The sequence below is a fragment of the Platalea leucorodia genome (assembly GCF_965183815.1).
Source record: "Platalea leucorodia genome assembly, chromosome: 1".
NCBI lineage: Eukaryota > Metazoa > Chordata > Aves > Pelecaniformes > Threskiornithidae > Platalea > Platalea leucorodia.
Window position 1 is genome coordinate 46,251,393 of NC_138823.1, and position 17,893 is coordinate 46,269,285.

The 17,893-nt window shown below is 41.3% G+C and overlaps 1 protein-coding gene across 1 annotated transcript in view; it reads right to left on the minus strand.

Annotated features, from left to right (window-relative positions):
- LOC309598408 (chloride channel protein C-like) overlaps nucleotides 1–17,893 on the minus strand; it is a gene marked incomplete at both ends in the record, with an annotated part of 78,621 nt that overhangs the window by 29,135 nt on the left and 31,593 nt on the right. The window contains one exon of the mRNA XM_082328935.1: nucleotides 6,576–6,742. Within this exon, the coding sequence (XP_082185061.1) occupies nucleotides 6,576–6,742 (167 nt within the window). The remainder of the gene's footprint in view (nucleotides 1–6,575; nucleotides 6,743–17,893) is intronic.

The following is a 17,893-nucleotide window of genomic DNA, read 5'->3' on the forward strand; positions in this document are numbered from 1 at the left end:
AAATTTTGAGTGAAATTTAACAGTAAGAAATTCTGAGAAAACAGTATCGCTGGTCACTGAAGGTTAAGGCTGAAAAGGCCCATTAGGTCATTTTTGTGGATCACTCAGTGTCACTGAGTCTTGTTTTTCCCCAAAATCCTATAAAGATAATCAGATCTCCTGAAAACTACAAAGCTAAGTAGCCTTGTTTATCACCACCTGTCATAGAGCAAAAAATGCATCAATAACATAAGTATTGGGGTTAATAAACAGCAGTAACTTTGCCCAGCTGGACGTTCACCTTCCATTCATGTTCAGATTAAGACAACCTTCTTCACACAGATTCACGTGCACCAAGTCTTCACCTTTTTTTTTTTTTTTTTTTTTTTTAAGGAGCAGTTCTAGATAATTTGGAGCCAAGCACAGTCTGAAGGCTCAGTGCACCGTGAAGCAAGCTAGTATCAGCCTCTTGCCAGGTTAAAAGGATTTCGAAGGGAGACAGGCTGGACTTTCCCACAGAGATCAGCAGGAGCTGGTGCAGGGGCAGGAGGGAACAATAATTCCTTTCACCCATCCCACATGGGCACCACCAACCCCACATTGCAAACAAGGCAAGGCCATGCTGCTGTTCTTCCGCAAACATAAAGTGACATCTGGCTCTGCCATAGCATTTTTCTCAGGGGGTCAATACCGCCGTTTATGGCTCATACAGTTGCTTCTCAGGTAATGGGATCACACTAAACTCAAAACCCAGCACAGGAGAATAGGCCAAAAAAGGGACTAAAAAATGGTTCTTTGCCATGTTTGCTTAAGCCTGACATAGAAGCAACTTAAAGCCCAAATATAATTTTAATAAATCTCACCCACATCTCAACACCTTCCCTCCATCTTTTCTCTAGCAGCCAGGGGTCTCCCCAGACAAAGCATGGCCTTGTTACAGCAGCTCCCTTTTTCCTTTGTGCAGCCAGAACAGGATCCAGCTTCCACCGCAAACACTCTACAAAAGATGGGCTGGATGCCCTCTGATGTGAAAACGTTGCCAAGTCCACCCCCTAATGATGCCTTTCAGGATGAAAGCGCCAAGCAACCATGAAACACACTGGCTTCTCAAAGAGGCGAGACGGGATTCACCACGTGCATCTTGGTGAGTTGTCTTTGAATGAACACTTGTATCAGCAAGATGGGTAAGGAATCTTTTAGTGTAGTAGTTGCTAGTCTGGGCCCAAACCAAAAGCATCCCCTCCCCCCGCAAAGTCTGGTGATTTTCAAAATCCAAAGCCTCATCTAAAAAGTTTGCTAATTACCCCAAATTTTATAACAGGCCAAACCAGGACCTTGGATCCCAAATAACCCTCAAACTTGGCTTGGCTCAAATTCTGGATCCAATGTCTGCGGTGTGGGCTAAGGCAAAACTAGAAGGGAGAAAGAAAAAAAATCAGCCTTGCTCCATGGATCTTTAATATAGGGCCACCTCTGATACACTTTAAAAAACTATAATGAGACCACTATAATATATGTTCCAGCCAAAATTCTTGGCTCCCCAAAACAGCTTTATATGGTGTGCAATACAGAAACACCCAGGAGACGCTATAAGAACTTTGACAAGGCTAATATTAAGCTAGAACAAAACAGAACTACTGGCACCAGCTCCACTCAGCTCTTAAGTAAACTTGTCCCATTAAAAAGTAGCCTCTAAGATATTTTCTCTCTGAAGTGTATAGTAGCTTATAAAAAGCAGGAAGGGTTGCCAAGTCATAGATGTGTTCAAGTACTCCTTACCCTCATTAAAGAACATTCCCTGGCAGCCAGCAGCTTTGAGTGTTCCAGTGAACCAGATTTTATAAGGGGGGTGTTTACAGTGGTGTGCGATGTAGCTGGAAATCATGGTGCACCGTAGCAGCCCTGTACTAGATACAGCTGTGTTTGGAGCCTTATCACCCAGGGCACAGAATACAACAGGCAGGGTGATCAATGAGGTTCCAAAAAAATAACGAGTAATAAGAAAACAAATCTTAAGCCTCTCTGCTCCGTAGGAAGAAAAGCATCCAGAGATGCCAGTGCCTAAATATGAGTTAGATAGTGAAATACCACTGAGGATCTAGGTCTCACTTCCACCAGTTTCATATATAACAGTATTTACAGAGATGTCCTCATAGTGAGCACGTACATAATTTAGCTTCTTAATGTACCCACTGATTTCCACAGCAGTTAGGAGCTAAATTCTTTTGTGGATCTGGACCTTAATGCCACACCCGACCTTGTTCATGTAAAGGCTATCTTCTCTTCTCAGTTCAGTGTCTAACACCTCTTCTGCCTGGGGATGTTATCCAGCCCTGTAAGAGGAATCAACAAACAATCGAATACAGAAGGTCCATGCACCCTTAACACCAATGAAGAACTGGGAAAGAGGAGATCCGGACTTTCTAACAGTATGAGTGCTGAGGACCTAAAAAACTTGTGTTCTCTTGAGTTTCTCATTTTTCCTCCCTGCTACCCATGAGGCACTGTTTTCCAAAGGTTTTTAGTTTCAGTGGAAGAAGGATCCCAATTTATGTGGCATTTCTATGGCATTTCAGCAAGCTGTTAGTTATCCAAATCTTTCACTCTGCATACACAAATAAAATTTATCACCTGTTTATAAACACATGCTAGCTACCAGTTCCTACACAGCTGACCCCTATCCCTGTTATGATCTGGGGAATCCAGCAATGCACAGTTTGTACATTTTGTGATCTTACAGAATAATTAATATTGAACAAAGAGGATGTAGAACCTGCCACATGTAACTGTGTCACCTACACTTTCCCAGAGCAGCAATAACATGGTTGCAAATCCTCAGCCATGCTGACACAGCCAGAGAGAGAGGATAGCCTGTGCAAAATGACATCTGGGTGTAGGCATTTGAAGATAAAAATGCTCCCAAAGTATAACAAATAAGTGGAACTTAAAAACAGCAGAGCCTCACATACTCTGGGTGGTCACTCTGAGATAAAAGACTAGAGAAGCAGATAGGCAGACTCCCACAGCATCTTGTTAGCTGCAGGACCAGTCAGGGAGAAAACAAATGAGAAATCTTGGTCCGCAGGGAAAACACAGGGAAAGAAAAGTCATGGCCAGGCACCTTTCTGTAGAATTTTGACTCAAGTTTCAAGGATGCTCAGAAGTGATGAGGAAACAGAGATAAGGAAACATGTACAGAGACTAATTATTTTTAACTGTCTTGTCTTAATGTGTGTATTTCTCATGCTAGGTAAAGTAATAAGATCTTGGTTTTGGAATTCTTACAAAGACTGCATGTCAGGCTTCATAATTTGTTTCAGTTATAACATTTTTTACTTTAAGAGGCAGATTATAAATCCAGAGTTCCCTTGAAGCAATATTCAGGGTTTGGGATGCCTAAGCTATAAGACAGATCTAGGGATCAGTCCAGATCCTGGAGGTCTAAGGTGGTCAAACAGTGAAGCTTCATTTGTTTGAGGGGATAGTAAGGTAACAGAGCATCCAAGAAGTGTGCTGGAGAGACCAAGAAATGGGCCGGTGCCATAGAATCATAGACCCATAGAATGGTTTGGGTTGGAAGGAACCTTTGATGATCATCTAGTTCCAACCCCCCTGCCGTGGGCAGGGACATCTTTCACTACGCCAGGTTGCTCAAAGCCCCATCCAACCTGACTTCAAACACTTCCAGGGATGGGGTATCCACAACTTCTCAGGGCAACCTGTTCCATTGTCTCACCACCCTCATCATAATAAATGTCTTCCTTATGTCCAATCTAAACCTATTGTCTTTTAGTTTAAAACTGTTGCCCCTCGTCCTCACTACAGGCCTTGGTAAAAGGTCTCTCTCCATCTTTCCTATAAGCCCCCTTTCAATATTGAAAGGCTGCAATAAGGACTCCCTAGAGCCTTCTCTTCTCCAGGCTGAACAACCACAACTCTCTCAACCTTTCTTCAGAGGTGTACCAGCCCTCTGATCATTTTCGTGGCCCTCCTCTGGATCTGCTCTAAAAGGTCCATGTCTTTCTTGTACTGAGGACCCCAGAGCGGGATGCAGTACTCCAGGAGGACTCTCATGAGAGCGGAGTAAAGGGAGAGAATCACCTTCCTCGACCTGCTGGCCATACGTCTTTTCATGCAGCCCAGGCTACAATTGGCTTTCTGGACTGCAATTACACATTGCCAGCTCATGTCTAATTTTTCATCTACCAATATCCCCAAGTCCGCAGGGCTGCTCTCAATCCATTTATTACCCTGTCTGTACTGATACTGGTGATTGCCCTGATGCAGGTGCAGGACCTTGTTGAACTTCATGAGGTTCACAATGGCCCACTCCTCAAGGCAGTCAAGGTCCCTCTTGATGGCATCATTTCCCTCAAGCGTATCAACTCAGCTTTGTGTCATCCACAAACTTGCTGAGGGTACAATCCCACTGTCTATACCGATAATAAACATATTGAACAGTACTGGTCCCAATATGGACTCCTGAGAGACACCAGTTGTTACTGATCTCCATTTGGACATTGAGCTGTTGACTGCAACTATTTGGATGCGGCCACCCAGCTAATTCCTTATCCATCGAATATTCCATCCATTAAACCCATATCTCTCTAATTTAGCTAAAAGGATGTTGTATGAGACTGTATCAAAGGCCTCACAGAAGTCCAAGTAGATGAAATCCATAGCTCTTCCCTTGTCCACTGATGCTGTCACTCTATTGTAGAAGACCAGCAGATTAGTCAGGCATGATTTGGCCTTTGTGAAGCTATACTGGCTGTCTCGAATCACCTTCCCTGTCTTCCAAATGCCTCAACATAGCTTCCAGCAGGATCTGTTCCATGATCTTACTGGGCACAAAGGTGAGGCTGACTGGTTGGTAGCTCCCGGGGTCCTCCTTTTTATCCTTTTTAAAAAGGGGTGTGACGTTTCCCTTTTTCCAGTCACTGAGGACTTCACCTGCCAAGACTTTTCAAATATGATGGAGAGCAGCTTAGCAACTACATTTGCCAGTTCAGATGTGTATCAGCCTGTTCAGACTGTGTCTAAGAGGATTTAGACTAAAACTTGGCAGCCTGTAAAGTGTCTAGCTATAAAATCTTTACCAAGTTGTGATACTATGTATTTTGCTTTAGAGTATCAGTATATTCTGTGACCAAGTTATCCAGAAACTTTCTTTAATGTTCCTGGAGAGGAAAGGGAAAGGAGTGGGAGGAAAATGAAATTTTATATATATATAAAAATATATATATATATTTGTCCTTCAAGTGTATAGGACCTCCCTCTGAACCAGGAAAGCAGCTATAATTCTTTCCATGGACTTGTCATCCAACTGGAATACCATGGGAAACTTTATGACTTCTTCCCCTCTGTTTTATCTGCCATGGTACATATAGAAGTCATCCATAATGTCACGGATTGTTTTTATTTCCTCCTACCACATTGCTGGCTCTTTTTCCTCTCATGTCAAATACAGTTAGATTATACCCAGCATTCAATGTGCCTGCTAAAAACTTTCAGATATGGCTACATTTGGAAAAAAGTTATAAAGTGTGGACAGAATGAGTCGCCAATATTTTATTCTTCTAAAGTGTCATTTGAAACTAAGAGATTGTCCAGTAGACCTCAATACTGGGAGAAATGACAGCTAAAGCGTCCTGCAAATAGCTTTGGTTGTGGATATATACTACCCAAATACACCTTAAAGAAAACAAAAAGTCTTTCTATGGTAAATAACTGAATTCATTTCTCCTTCTATTTCTTCACCACATTACCTAATGCATTCCTAGACAATATCGTAAAGAATCAGCATTTCTGCTAATTATTTTATAGAAGACAATAGTTCAGAGTTCTCACTGCCTACAGATAAACGTAGACCCAGCACCTACATTTAGGAGAGAAAATGGTTCTTATTACTGGTTATAAATGCCCATGAACAGACTGAAGTTTTGGATACTGGTTCACACACTTGAAGATACACAGGACAGGCTGGATTAACATAAATTAAAAAATAAAAACCATAACTTTTTTCCAAGCTATTCATTTAGTCTATAGTCAGTGGAGGCACTTCCAAAAGACAATTCATCCTACCTGCCTTAAATTGCTATCCTTGGACAGCAGGAATTGCTGCCTGAAAATGTACATCTTACAGTACCGAACACACAGGAAGCCCAGACTAGTCATCCAGAAGTTGGGTAAGGCAAACTCCACCATAAGGGACTCTACATACTCTGTTGTTCCTCTGCTCTATGGCATCTGCTCACACGAAACAGAGTCACAACTGTCTGTGAAAACCTCTACTAGATTCTCCATTGGACCAATTGGACCACTAATCAGCAGCATCTAACTGGGCATTATAGAGCACTTACTGCTCTCAGGACTCTGGTGACAGTGGTAATCCAGATCCTACCGTAAACTTGAAGAGAAAGGGAGTCTCTTTTGTTCTATTTGTACAACACATCACACTGTGGGGACGTTGTTCAGGATCAGGGTCTCCTTTTACTCCTTTGTCCCTCCAAGCTCCAGGTCTCAGAGAACCCACACAGTCTCTGTTCAGAACATGACATGGAAAACTTACAGATCAGCAATGTAAGAGACCTCACCATTTTCTCCTGTGACGAACAAAAGGTTCCACATCCAAGTAGGGAATGCATTTCAGCTTCAGGAGGGAACTGTACAGAGATGCGTTGAACAAGTCACCAACCATCTTGGCCACCATGACAGCCAGCATTATGAGTAGCAAGGACTGGACATCATTTGTGATCTCTACCTAAGGAGAAAACAGAACAAAGGATTTTCCATTTTTTTCGTATACCTAGAGACAATGGCAATGGTTGCACAGGACTAACTACTTCTTTCACAAGGCAACAGGAAGAAATTCGGTCTGTTAAAAGTGGAAGGGCGCTCCCCCTCCTTTCCCAGGGATAGGTAATCAATCAACACTTCCACCAGAGTCTTGGCTGATGCAGTGACAGCTCCCCCTCCTGTTCCTATCAGCTTGAAGCACTGCACTTACATTAAAACTCACATCTGATTCCCATATTTCAGGTGGCTTGTGATAATTTTGAAGTATGAGAGGAGGGTAAGTAGAGATGGAGTAGCCAGATTGCTTAAAATAGCTTGGCACTATGACAAATATTAAAAAATGCAAACAAATCCAAATATTTTTTCTTTCTTGCTGAGTTCAGGAGATATAAAATTGTTTTCCCATACTGCTGCTTCCTGACAGAACAAGCTCCTTGTACAAACACTGTCTTGAAGGATGCCAGAAAAGGGAACAAGAAGCTTTCAACAGAAGCCCAGCTCAGTAGATCAGGCAGCAGGAACATCACACAGTTGACCATGCTGAACAACGTTCAGCAGTACAAGGCACAGTGCAGGCATCCCTGTCCCCATGATCACAAATCTATGAATGTGGCACTGCAGTGCTGGTTGTAGAGAAACATATGCACAAATTATGGTATCTCACCTAAAACATCTTTCCTAAGTACACTTGCACTTTCTGCCTATGTAGTGAGGGTATGGTTAGATGAGTGGCAAAGTATGTAGCATGTTTTAATACTTTATCTCCCTTCAGCTATTTATTTTTGCCTCCGCGGTTGGACACAGCCACCATAATAGTACTGCTAGTTCACTGCAGCGCAAAGATAGACTGAGTTCACTTGACCTGCTACTGCAAACGTCTGACAGCTGTGGTGGCAGTGACTTAACAAAGCATGCCAATACAACTGCCTTCAAATAAAGGATTCAGAGTGAATCCTCATGCGCAAAGTAGAGAGTAATGTGAATGCACTTAATACTGTTCATGCCCAACTCACAATAAAGTCAAATATTTTTCATAGTGAAAATGACTGCACAGAAATATTTACACTACCTTAATAAGATTTTTTTAGTAAAAACTGCTCTCTCCTTTCACTTCCCACTATTTTCCCTACCATTTCATCCTATTAAAAAGGGATGTTCATTAGCAATTATCCTGGCATTAAATATGCAAACTTTCCTAATAACACTAAGAGGCTTTTGCCCAGAAACCTCTCCAACTCAAAGTGAATTGCAGCACATTGCCATTTAATAGACCTCATTAGCTAGAGATTGTTAAGTACTCCAAGAATCTACATTCAAAGAATGCCAATAAACACATTTCTGCCTGATAAGCTGTAGCAAATTTATCCAGGCTTATACTTTCACCCTCCTTCTGTCTCTGTTCTGGGTTTGGAAAGATAACATCCAGGATGATTTACAGTCTATCAGTGTAACAAGGGACTCATATGGCATGGTCAGCAGTGTACGACAGGGCCATGCAACTGTCCTTTCTGCTTGGACATAGCCAGGGATTTCTAATAACACCACAGCATTCTTTGAATGTCTCTTTAAACCTAGTATTCAACTGTTTTATTTAAAAACACCAGGAACATGTCAGTTGAAAGGAAAACAGCAACTGTGGGATTTTAAGAATTGCTTCATCATATCTGCCGCAACTCATTCACACAGATGGAGACTCCTTTATTGTGGATTCTTTTTAAGGTTTTTTTTGAAGTATCTTGCTATGGGGAACTCTTCTGGAATAAAACCAGCATTAAAAATTAATATAAAAATACTCTAAAAAGCTATAAAAGCACTCTAAAAACTCTAAATTTAAAAACTTGAAACTCAAACTCCAAAAAACACTCTCAAGTGATTGCTTTAACCTATACAGAATATCTCCAGAACAGCAAGAACCAGCAAGAACCAGAGCCTGCCTTTCCAGGCTCCCCTCCTTGTTTTTCATCCCATTTCATCCCTTCCTCCTACCCTCCCATCCTGTAGCGGGAACAGTCAAGCTGGCCTGGCCCAGGCCCTCATCCTTTATTCTCGCAAACGTTCAGCAGCATTTTACATCTGTTATTGAGAAACTCTGAGGCTTGGGCTGATTTTCCCCAGCCCTGCAGCCCTCCTGTGTGCTGGGATCTGGGGGAGATGGCTCCTCTCTACAACAGCACATTGAACGCTCGGAGCAAGTGCCTCTGGGTTCAGCGTCAGACTTCGCTTCCTCCAAGAGTTAACGCCTGCCGAGCAGAAATGCTGTTTATCTTTGGCAGGCTAGTATGGCTGAGGTCATTAAAGAAAGACATGTTAAAAGCATTTTGAGCAATATCTTTTGTATGTAAGTAAATTATAACTTTGGCCAACATAGAGCTGATAGAGTTGTCCTGAACTCTCACTACAGATGGAAACTGGAGAAGCAATTCTTGTGATATGAAATTTTCTTGGAAATAGGCAATACCAGAACAAAAACATAAAGCAACTCTGCAGATGACTTAGAAATAATGATATATTTGAAGCATAAGCATGAAAAACAGATAAAATCATTTATAAAATTTCAAGAAAACTTCACATGAAAATTTAACCCATTATATGACCTTAAGATAAGGTGAAGCTGTACGCTAATTATAGATCAAGTTATTTATGAAGCCCAGCCTAAAGCAAAAGTTTTCTTTAAAAAATTGACTTGATTTCACATCCAAGTATTTGTAGAGCTAGAGAAAACCTTATTTTCTTCTTACTGGGGGTTTTCAAGCTGTGGGAGAACATTTATTAGCTATAAAAGCATATCAAATACAAGAATAAACTCCAGAGATCAAATAAGAAATGCTGGGGAAGGGAGTCACAACAAAGAAAGATTCAGACACAAAAGATGCAGTCACTCATATCAGAAAAAGCATGCTGCTCTTAGTGCCAAATAAAAAGGAAGAATTCATCAAAACCTGCTCCAAACTTGTAGCTAAAACCTAAGTCCATTAATGACAAGGATGATAGCAATGCAGCAGCAAAGTTCTCCTTAGGGTATCTTGATAAAAATCAAGGAAGCACAAGTTAATCCAAGAACTGTGATAGATTCAAGTCATCTTATATAAATATATGGACATACACAAACCTAGACACACACACACACACACATATATGTGCTCTTCATAAAGCTTTATTAGTATTCCCTGTTTAGAGAAGGGCCATCTGCTCCCTGCTGAGAGAGACAAAGTGCAGAGCCTCAGGACTTGGCTGCATGAGACAGTTAGCGCTGGGTGAGCTTGGGTGTGAATTTACTGCGTATTAGCTGCTCCGCACTAACTGCCCGTTTGGGTACCCTTGGTGCTTGGGAAGTGAAAAACAACATACTTCACCTTCAGACAGCCTGCCTAACTCAGCGAAAGCACTCTTAAAGCTAACCTGCACAAAAGCACTCTTAGTAGGTACTAGAAGCATCCACCCAGGGAATTAGTGCCAAGTAACTAGCAGGCTGTAAATTCACGCTGGAGCTCCCTGCGTACTAATTCTCCCGGCAGACAGGCGCTTGTAAGCCCAGAACGGCAGCCAAGCAAGCCCAGCCACAGTCCAGCACCATTAGGAACCCATGTGGTCCAGGGCTGGAAGGTTATGCAGCCTCTCCTTTAAAAATACCTATCTATCTGTTCAAACCAGTTCCTAAAGAATCTAAGAAAGGAACAAATTATACAGAGTATTACAGAGGGAGAGATAAAATAAAGGTGACAAAAGCAGAGAAAGGAAGGGGGGAAGTTGGGGGCAGCCACCAAATGCCTACAACTCTTCAGCCATTAAATGTGATGTTTCATTTATTGATATTCATTCCAAGCCTGCATTTTAGGGGTTGCTCTTTAGGATGCAATTTACTCCCTGTGCATGTTGCCAGATTTTTTTTTCCTTTTGATCCTACGGGTGCGGCAGGCTCTGCCAAAAATGTCTTTGCCTAGGGCACCCGTCTATGCAAAGCCAGCAGCACTAATAGGCGCTGGAAGCACTCGGCGCTGACACTTCATACATCAGCAGCCTAGTAAATTGCACCTATTTTTTTTCAATATTCTCTTTATACACAAAATCTTGAAAAATGTCATTTACACACACAGAGACCACAATTAATTTATTAGCACAGTTATTCAAACCTCTTTAAATATCGTCTTTGTCACCGGAGGCACTTTTCAACAACCCCCATGGTCCTGAGTTTCTCAGGCCTCCACGTCATTATAATCTATTAGGCACCTTCATGTTAGCTCTGTTTTATTATATAACACATAATTATGCATTTCATTAACAGGATCACCAGGCACGGTACATCAAAGGGAGAAAGGCAGCTGCCCAGGAAATTCAAAAAGATGCAGTTTACTTAAAGCTCACTGTTAAAAACCCTCCCCCACTTTTCAATCAAATTGTGGTTCACATGTTTCAAAGGTTTTACTCCAGCTCAGAGAACAGAGTCCAAACAACCTCATTAGACGCAAGGCTGCTGATACAGTGAATATTCCCCGAACCCTTGATATTTCCAATAATGTAAAAGAAAAGATTGTCAGCCAGCTACATAGTGCAAATCCATTTTCTTTCTTCTACTGAAAACGCACTTAGCAAGAGAGCTCTCTTGCTACTTGCAGCCTACAATGACAAATGCAGAAGAGAGGGCCTATAAAAAAAAAAAAAAATAGATTTATTTTGTAATCAAATTCATTTTTCAAGATTTGTTCAAATAGAAGAGCTACCTGGCAAAGTGAACAAACAAAAGACAAAAACTCCTTCCTTCCTGTGATATAAAGATCATCATCCTTGGTGGAAGCAAACTCTCCAAAAGAAATATTTTTGTCATTCTTCACAAGGTTACACACACTTAACTGAAAGGCCTGGAATTTGGAAAATATTTGGGAAAAAACAAGCAGCCACTGGACAAAGGTACAAGACAATATGTCTGAGAGCGAGTTTAAAAAGGGGGTGGATAGGAAGGGACACAAAGTCTTGGTACTACCAGCCAAATCCAATAGTTTTGGAGTTGAGTCTGCAGCTGGCACAAAACGCCAGCTCTGGGCACAGTTTCCCAGTCTCCATGCCACCAGATTTTGTGGAAGAGTACACACTCCCCCAGGAAAGCACCTTTCGTTTCTCTCACATACAACCAGAACTTCTCTCATTTGAAATATTTGCTACTATTGATTAAAGACACCAGGAATAAATTGTTCATGGTCAACAGAACATTTCCAAAGGGTGGAGGGCTTGTAGCCAGCAGAAAACTTTTGATCATTTTTTTCTTGGAGCAAATACCAACAAGGTTGCAAGCTGATCGCTTGATGTAAAGAAGGGAAGGAGAGAACAATTCCCTATTCACAGCAGTAAAAGAGCTGTTCATGCCGCTTTCTTGAGAACAGGAGTTTATGGAAATAACGTCTCCCAGGATGAAGTTAGTTGTATTGCCACAGCCATCTCATAAACAATGCAGATCTGCATTTCAATTTCTTTAATCTCTGGATTATGATCTGCTGGCCCTTAGCAACCTGTGTGTTGAACACTTGAGTCACTTTACTTCCCACTTAATAATGTCCTGACAAACTAGGAATTGAAATGCCATTATCATGGTCCCCTATTTTCACCTGGGATTATGCCAAAAGAGGCACCTTCTTCACATATCGATCCAGCTGAATACTCCCTCCCTGAACTTCCATTAATCTCTCTTTAAAACAAAGTAAAAAATATTCCTTTCCTGTACATTTCACCTTTAAAGAAATCCTTTATAGTCCTAGGACTACATCCATTAACTCAACTCGCTTTACTGTATCTCCTTATCACTCATCACCATCACTGCTGGAAATTCTTGGAAAAGTGGGCTGCTGCAATACAGTAAACATAAATCTCCTAAAAAGACACGATTGTCATGCTAGCCCCGAAAAGTTATGCATTCAAGTTCCCTCACACTGCTGAAAATGATTATTTCTTGCAGCCTCAGGCACACAAAGCTGTGCATCACACTCTACAAAGGGCGGCACACCCAGCGTAGGTTCACTGTGAGGACGTCCTGCCAAACCCCAGTGCCAGGAGGATTGCAAAATTAGTGGGATTCTTCCTCTTCCAGAGCTCAACCCCATTAACTATTCCAGGCCATTACGAGGAGTAAGCAGCCTATAGCACCCTAGAGCTTAATTACTGCCAAGACAGAGCATGAAAAAATATCTCAGCACAGGGCACGTACTTTTTCTCTTTAAGCAAAGTAGTTCTAGTTAATCACACTCGTGCACTGCTTCTTAATTTACCTTAATTCCTAATGTTCACTGAGATCTCATCCCAGTTTTCTCTGATGTGGATTTAAATATTTGCGTGAGTTTTTCTGAAGCCAACAAGCATTTCGTTGATGATTTCCTTGTTAAAAGAAAGAACAATTTTTTCTAATTCCAAGACCTAGTACAGCAGCAGGAGATTGCTAAAGACAACATAGAAATACCCAGCACAGCTAAGTAATCCCTGGAAACTTGGATGAAAGATGCTATGCAAATGTTTGATTTCTTGTTTCAGTCCCTCAAGGCCTATAAATACACCTGTTTTGACAGGCTGTGGCAATGGATGCAAGTGATATCGGAAACAGTATAGGTGATAGCAGCAACTCTTGCCAAGATCCCCTGGAAAGATATCTATCAATCAGTGATTTTTTTGTAATCTGCCTCTTTATCTCACATACATAGGAGACACCAAACCTTGAAAGGAGGTTTCAAAGCTGTTTAAATCTATGTCTCAGGAAGGTAACACTGGTGCATGTTGTGTCAAGTGAACCTTCTGTTAATAAAAATAGCAGCATTGTGTATGTGCGTTGCTGAATATGCCTAAACATTCAGCAGGCTCATGTACTAAATCTTTTCAAAACAAGCACTGTACTGTATAATAACCCAGCTAAGCAACCTGGTACTTTTTTAACCCACAGTCTTGCAGAATTCTTTAAATTATGATTCATGAGTATTTTTTTAAGAAAGACAGACAACTGCAATGAATGTCTGCCATATTTAAGCAATGCTAAAACCAACATCTCCAGAATGCCATGATTCTTATGGCCCCAGCTCCTGAGGTCCAGAAAAGGCTGGAGAAGAGCAAGCCCCATGACTACAGCCAGCTGCAGACTGGACAGTGGATTTACCGAGGCTATTTGATAAACGCACTACGCCACGGGCTGCAAACTTCATTTCAACTTCAGTAGGAGATTAGACCTTAAATATCAGAACAGAAAACTTACAAAAGCTTGTTATTCTCAAAATGAGCATAGGTATTCATTCACTGAGCCTCCTGTTTCTTAAAGAAGTGCATTACAAAATCTGAGGTCCTGAAACCGTTCCCCATCCCATTCTCCATGAGAGTACAGTTTCCCTTATTTCATTTTCCAGACAAGCTACTGCCAAAAAACACACAATGCTCTTCCCCTAGTTGGAGCAAATTCAACAGAAAATAGTAGGACTTAATGTATTTAACAGTTTGCTGATTATGCATTGTTACTCCAATTATTTTGGGATTAATTTGAATAAGACCAGGATCAGTACAACACTACTCTGCACCTCCCCTTCTTTGTAAGAAGGTGACATCACCTGCAATCAGATTCCGAAATAATGTTAAATATACTATTCAAACACACTGGGCTCCTCCTGACAGGCAGCGTAAGCAGACCGAATGCTTATCCTGTTAGGAATAACTGTAGGCTTGGAGACCTTGAAAAATTGTTTTGACTAGGGTTTAAACTCTTCATGAGAAAAAAATCAGGCAGCTTAGTAACAGAAAATTAGGCCCTGTCAAAACAACTGTGAACCATCTCAGGTGTAATCAAAAATGTTAAGTGAGCCCTAAAGTATTTAAGTGCAACGGCCTGATGCATTAAACAGCCTAGCGCTGGGAAGAACCTGCCAAATGAGTTTCCAAATAATGAAGCACTTCCTCTGCCTGCTTTGAAGGAAACATGATGTCAAAAATCTTGAATACTACACATTTGTCCCAGCTTCTGCAGAAGATTTTCCTTTCCCCACCAAAATCAGGTGGAAAATCAACTATGTGGCATTCTCTCCTGGGGAGTTCAAATGAAGACTGTGGCCATGTGGAGAATCCTGACCGAAGCTAAATTCGGTATTGAGTAACCCTGCTGGAGTAACTGTACCAAACTATTTTTAAGCATCTAAGGAGAGAAGAATTTGAGTCTGACTGTTGAGGGGGCACATACGCCTTCCTGCCCTTCTGCTAAGGACTCCATGGTATGTGCCTTATTAACCAGCAGTGCAAAAAATGCTCCCTGATCCAGAGCACGTACATGTGTACTCATTCTAAAGCGAGGGTCAAAATCTTTTCTCATCTACACCAATGTAGCACAACAGATGCTGACGTGACCTGTCATGAGCCTCTATTACTTTTTCACACAGGAATGGCTCTCCCAACAGGCAGCTGCGTGCTCCTTATCATTTTCTCTCCAGAGCACCGGCCTATGTTTGCCCCAGGAGCCCAATGTCCCTTTCACACCCTTCCATCTTGAGCAAGTCAGAGGAAGGCATGATCAGAGATCTCCCAAGGTCTGTGCTGCCAAAGCACACCACAAGGATGTATTCATTTTTTACAGTCAGTTCTTTCCCTTGTCTTTGTTCCCTCCCAAGTATTGCATACACTCTGCTAAACAAGGAGGAGAAAGGGAAAAGTATGACTCAAGCCTTCCAAATAAATTCTCTTTTCTTTGAACAAGGGTCAGGCTGAGGAAGAGCGTGAGATGGGAGCGGTGTAACCAGAGTAACCTGAGGTCAGTCTTCATCCTATATGATCTGAAGCACCAGACAACTCCACTCCAGCTATCTCCACAGCTGTGCAACTTCGTCCTTTCTAAAGCCAGGCACTGCTGTTTCACAGGTTGCACCAGCAACTGCAGAAGTCACCTGCTGCTGCATAACTCACCAGTGGACAACAACCTGGGTGGCCACTGCCAGTTCGAGGTCTTGTTTTGGTTTTTTTTTTTTTAGAGATGCAAGAAAGCAGCTCAGGTCTGGCTCTGCAAGCTTGCCTGAGACACAGCCATCAGGCACTCAAGAGTTTTTCTGTCATCACTCTTTCATATTCCAAAATGAGAGAAGAGCCATCATTAGGACAGGTCCCACAGGTCCCACTGGCTACCATTTATGCTCCTCTTTTCTGCAATGTTTCTACTTTTTCACGTGCTTTCACAGCTTCCCCTCGGTACCTGCCTCCATTCAGTCTTTCTCACGACAGCAGCACACCAGCGTTCACCACCAGAACCACCATGTGTATCCTGGACTCAGTCTTATTCCTCTTCCAAAAAACCAGGGAAAACATTGAAACTGCAACAACAAAACACATTGTTCTGTCCATCTTGAGCTGAGGGGAGGTCATGCTCCTCCTTAGGGATTTGCCTCTCTCAGGACCTACAGTAGGAGCCTCCTTCCCATTGACAGACTGTGTTCAGCCCAGCAGCTGCTGGGTTGTGCAACCACTTGCTCCTGTTTCAGCTGGGTCCAATAATCAAATAGGGATTTCTGGCCCCAAGCCCCCATTCATTAGAGCACCCGGTTACATGGGGTTTTTAATTCAAGATGATAATAAACCCCTCAGGCTGGAAAAAAAAGAGATAGGCTTATTGTGGTAGCTTTTGTCCCAGAGATAAATCAGTTTCTCAAAATTTGGAAAAAACACTATTGGCAATATTCTGAAGGTTTTAAAGTTAAAAATATAACAAAACTTAATGGTTTCAGATGCTTTTCGTGACAATGTAACTGAAAAATGTCTTTAATTTGGAAACAAATTAAATTTGGCAAAGAATTAGTACATAAGACAGCACAATTGCATTTTGTAATTTGAAAAAAATTAAAACCAGATAAGATACTGTGAATTAAAAATAACTTCTGCACATTAAATTCTCATGAACTTTCATTAAGGTTTGTATTACATGTCCCAAATGTACAATTGTATGTTGTAATACACTAGATCGCTTTATTTATAAAATATCTTTAAAGCTACTGAAAGCTAGAGCCAGAAAAATGACTATATAAAAATGTTATCTTCTCGCATTACAACTTCATTTCCAATGTGTGTATTTAAAACAGAGATGCCGTCTCAATTTCAATATTTCAGATGCACAACTGAACTTTCTAAAAGTTCAATGCCAATTGAATCCATGTACAATTCAGTCATGTCTATTTATTTTAGTGATAAAAACCTGGTGCCAAAGCTGAAACAGCTATATGAGAGACAAAGCTGGATTCTCTTCTAATTTGGGAATTACCTATAGACTAACCAACTGTCCCATAGTTGCAGTTCTTCTTTACAGATGATGAATGAATGAATCAGAGGGGACTTGTTCTGACTTTCTTGGGCTGGGTTCACAAGGCTACCATCCAGAAAGAAAGAGGGTTTTCTTTCATTTTTCCCTACAACCATGCATTTTTTATGGAATGTTCCAGTGACTTGACAAATTGTTTATCCTCCCTATAGAGCAGTATTATTTAGGTTAACACCCCAAATCTTTCACTTGGAATGCTATTTTGGTGTCTCTTGAGAATTTTAAACTTGGAGTCTCTCAGATTAAACTACATCTCCCACGATGCACCAGGTATTGCCCCCTCCTTCCTTGAACATACCAAGGAAGTCTCTTTGGTTTTTCATGGGAAATACTTCATTCCTCACAGAAAAATGCTAACATGAAAGAGCAAAGCTTACAGCAGGACGTTTTAAATATCTTTTCTTTGTTTCTGTTTTTCAGATGTTCAGCTTTTTGATAAAATGTCCAAGGTTTTTGGAAAAACAAATCTGAAGGTCTCATTTTCAGTCAAAAAAAGAGTAGAAGGGAATTTTTTTAAATCATTCTAACCAGGGTGGTGCTGAAAAAACAAGCTATTGCAGACTTCCATGTTTATAGTCACTCCCACCACAAAGCTAGGCACTGAAGAACATTTTGCTGTATTTGACCATAAGATCATATTGATCTTATTTGACAATAAGATTTTTCACGTGAACAAGACATTCATGTATTTCAAATCAGCCTGTTCTCCTGCTTGCTGATACACCAAAAGCGTACTCAGCACTCAGAGAAGTTTTTTCCTCACACTTCAGCAAACTATGATCCTTAGTCAAGGAAAGGACTGCACTTTGG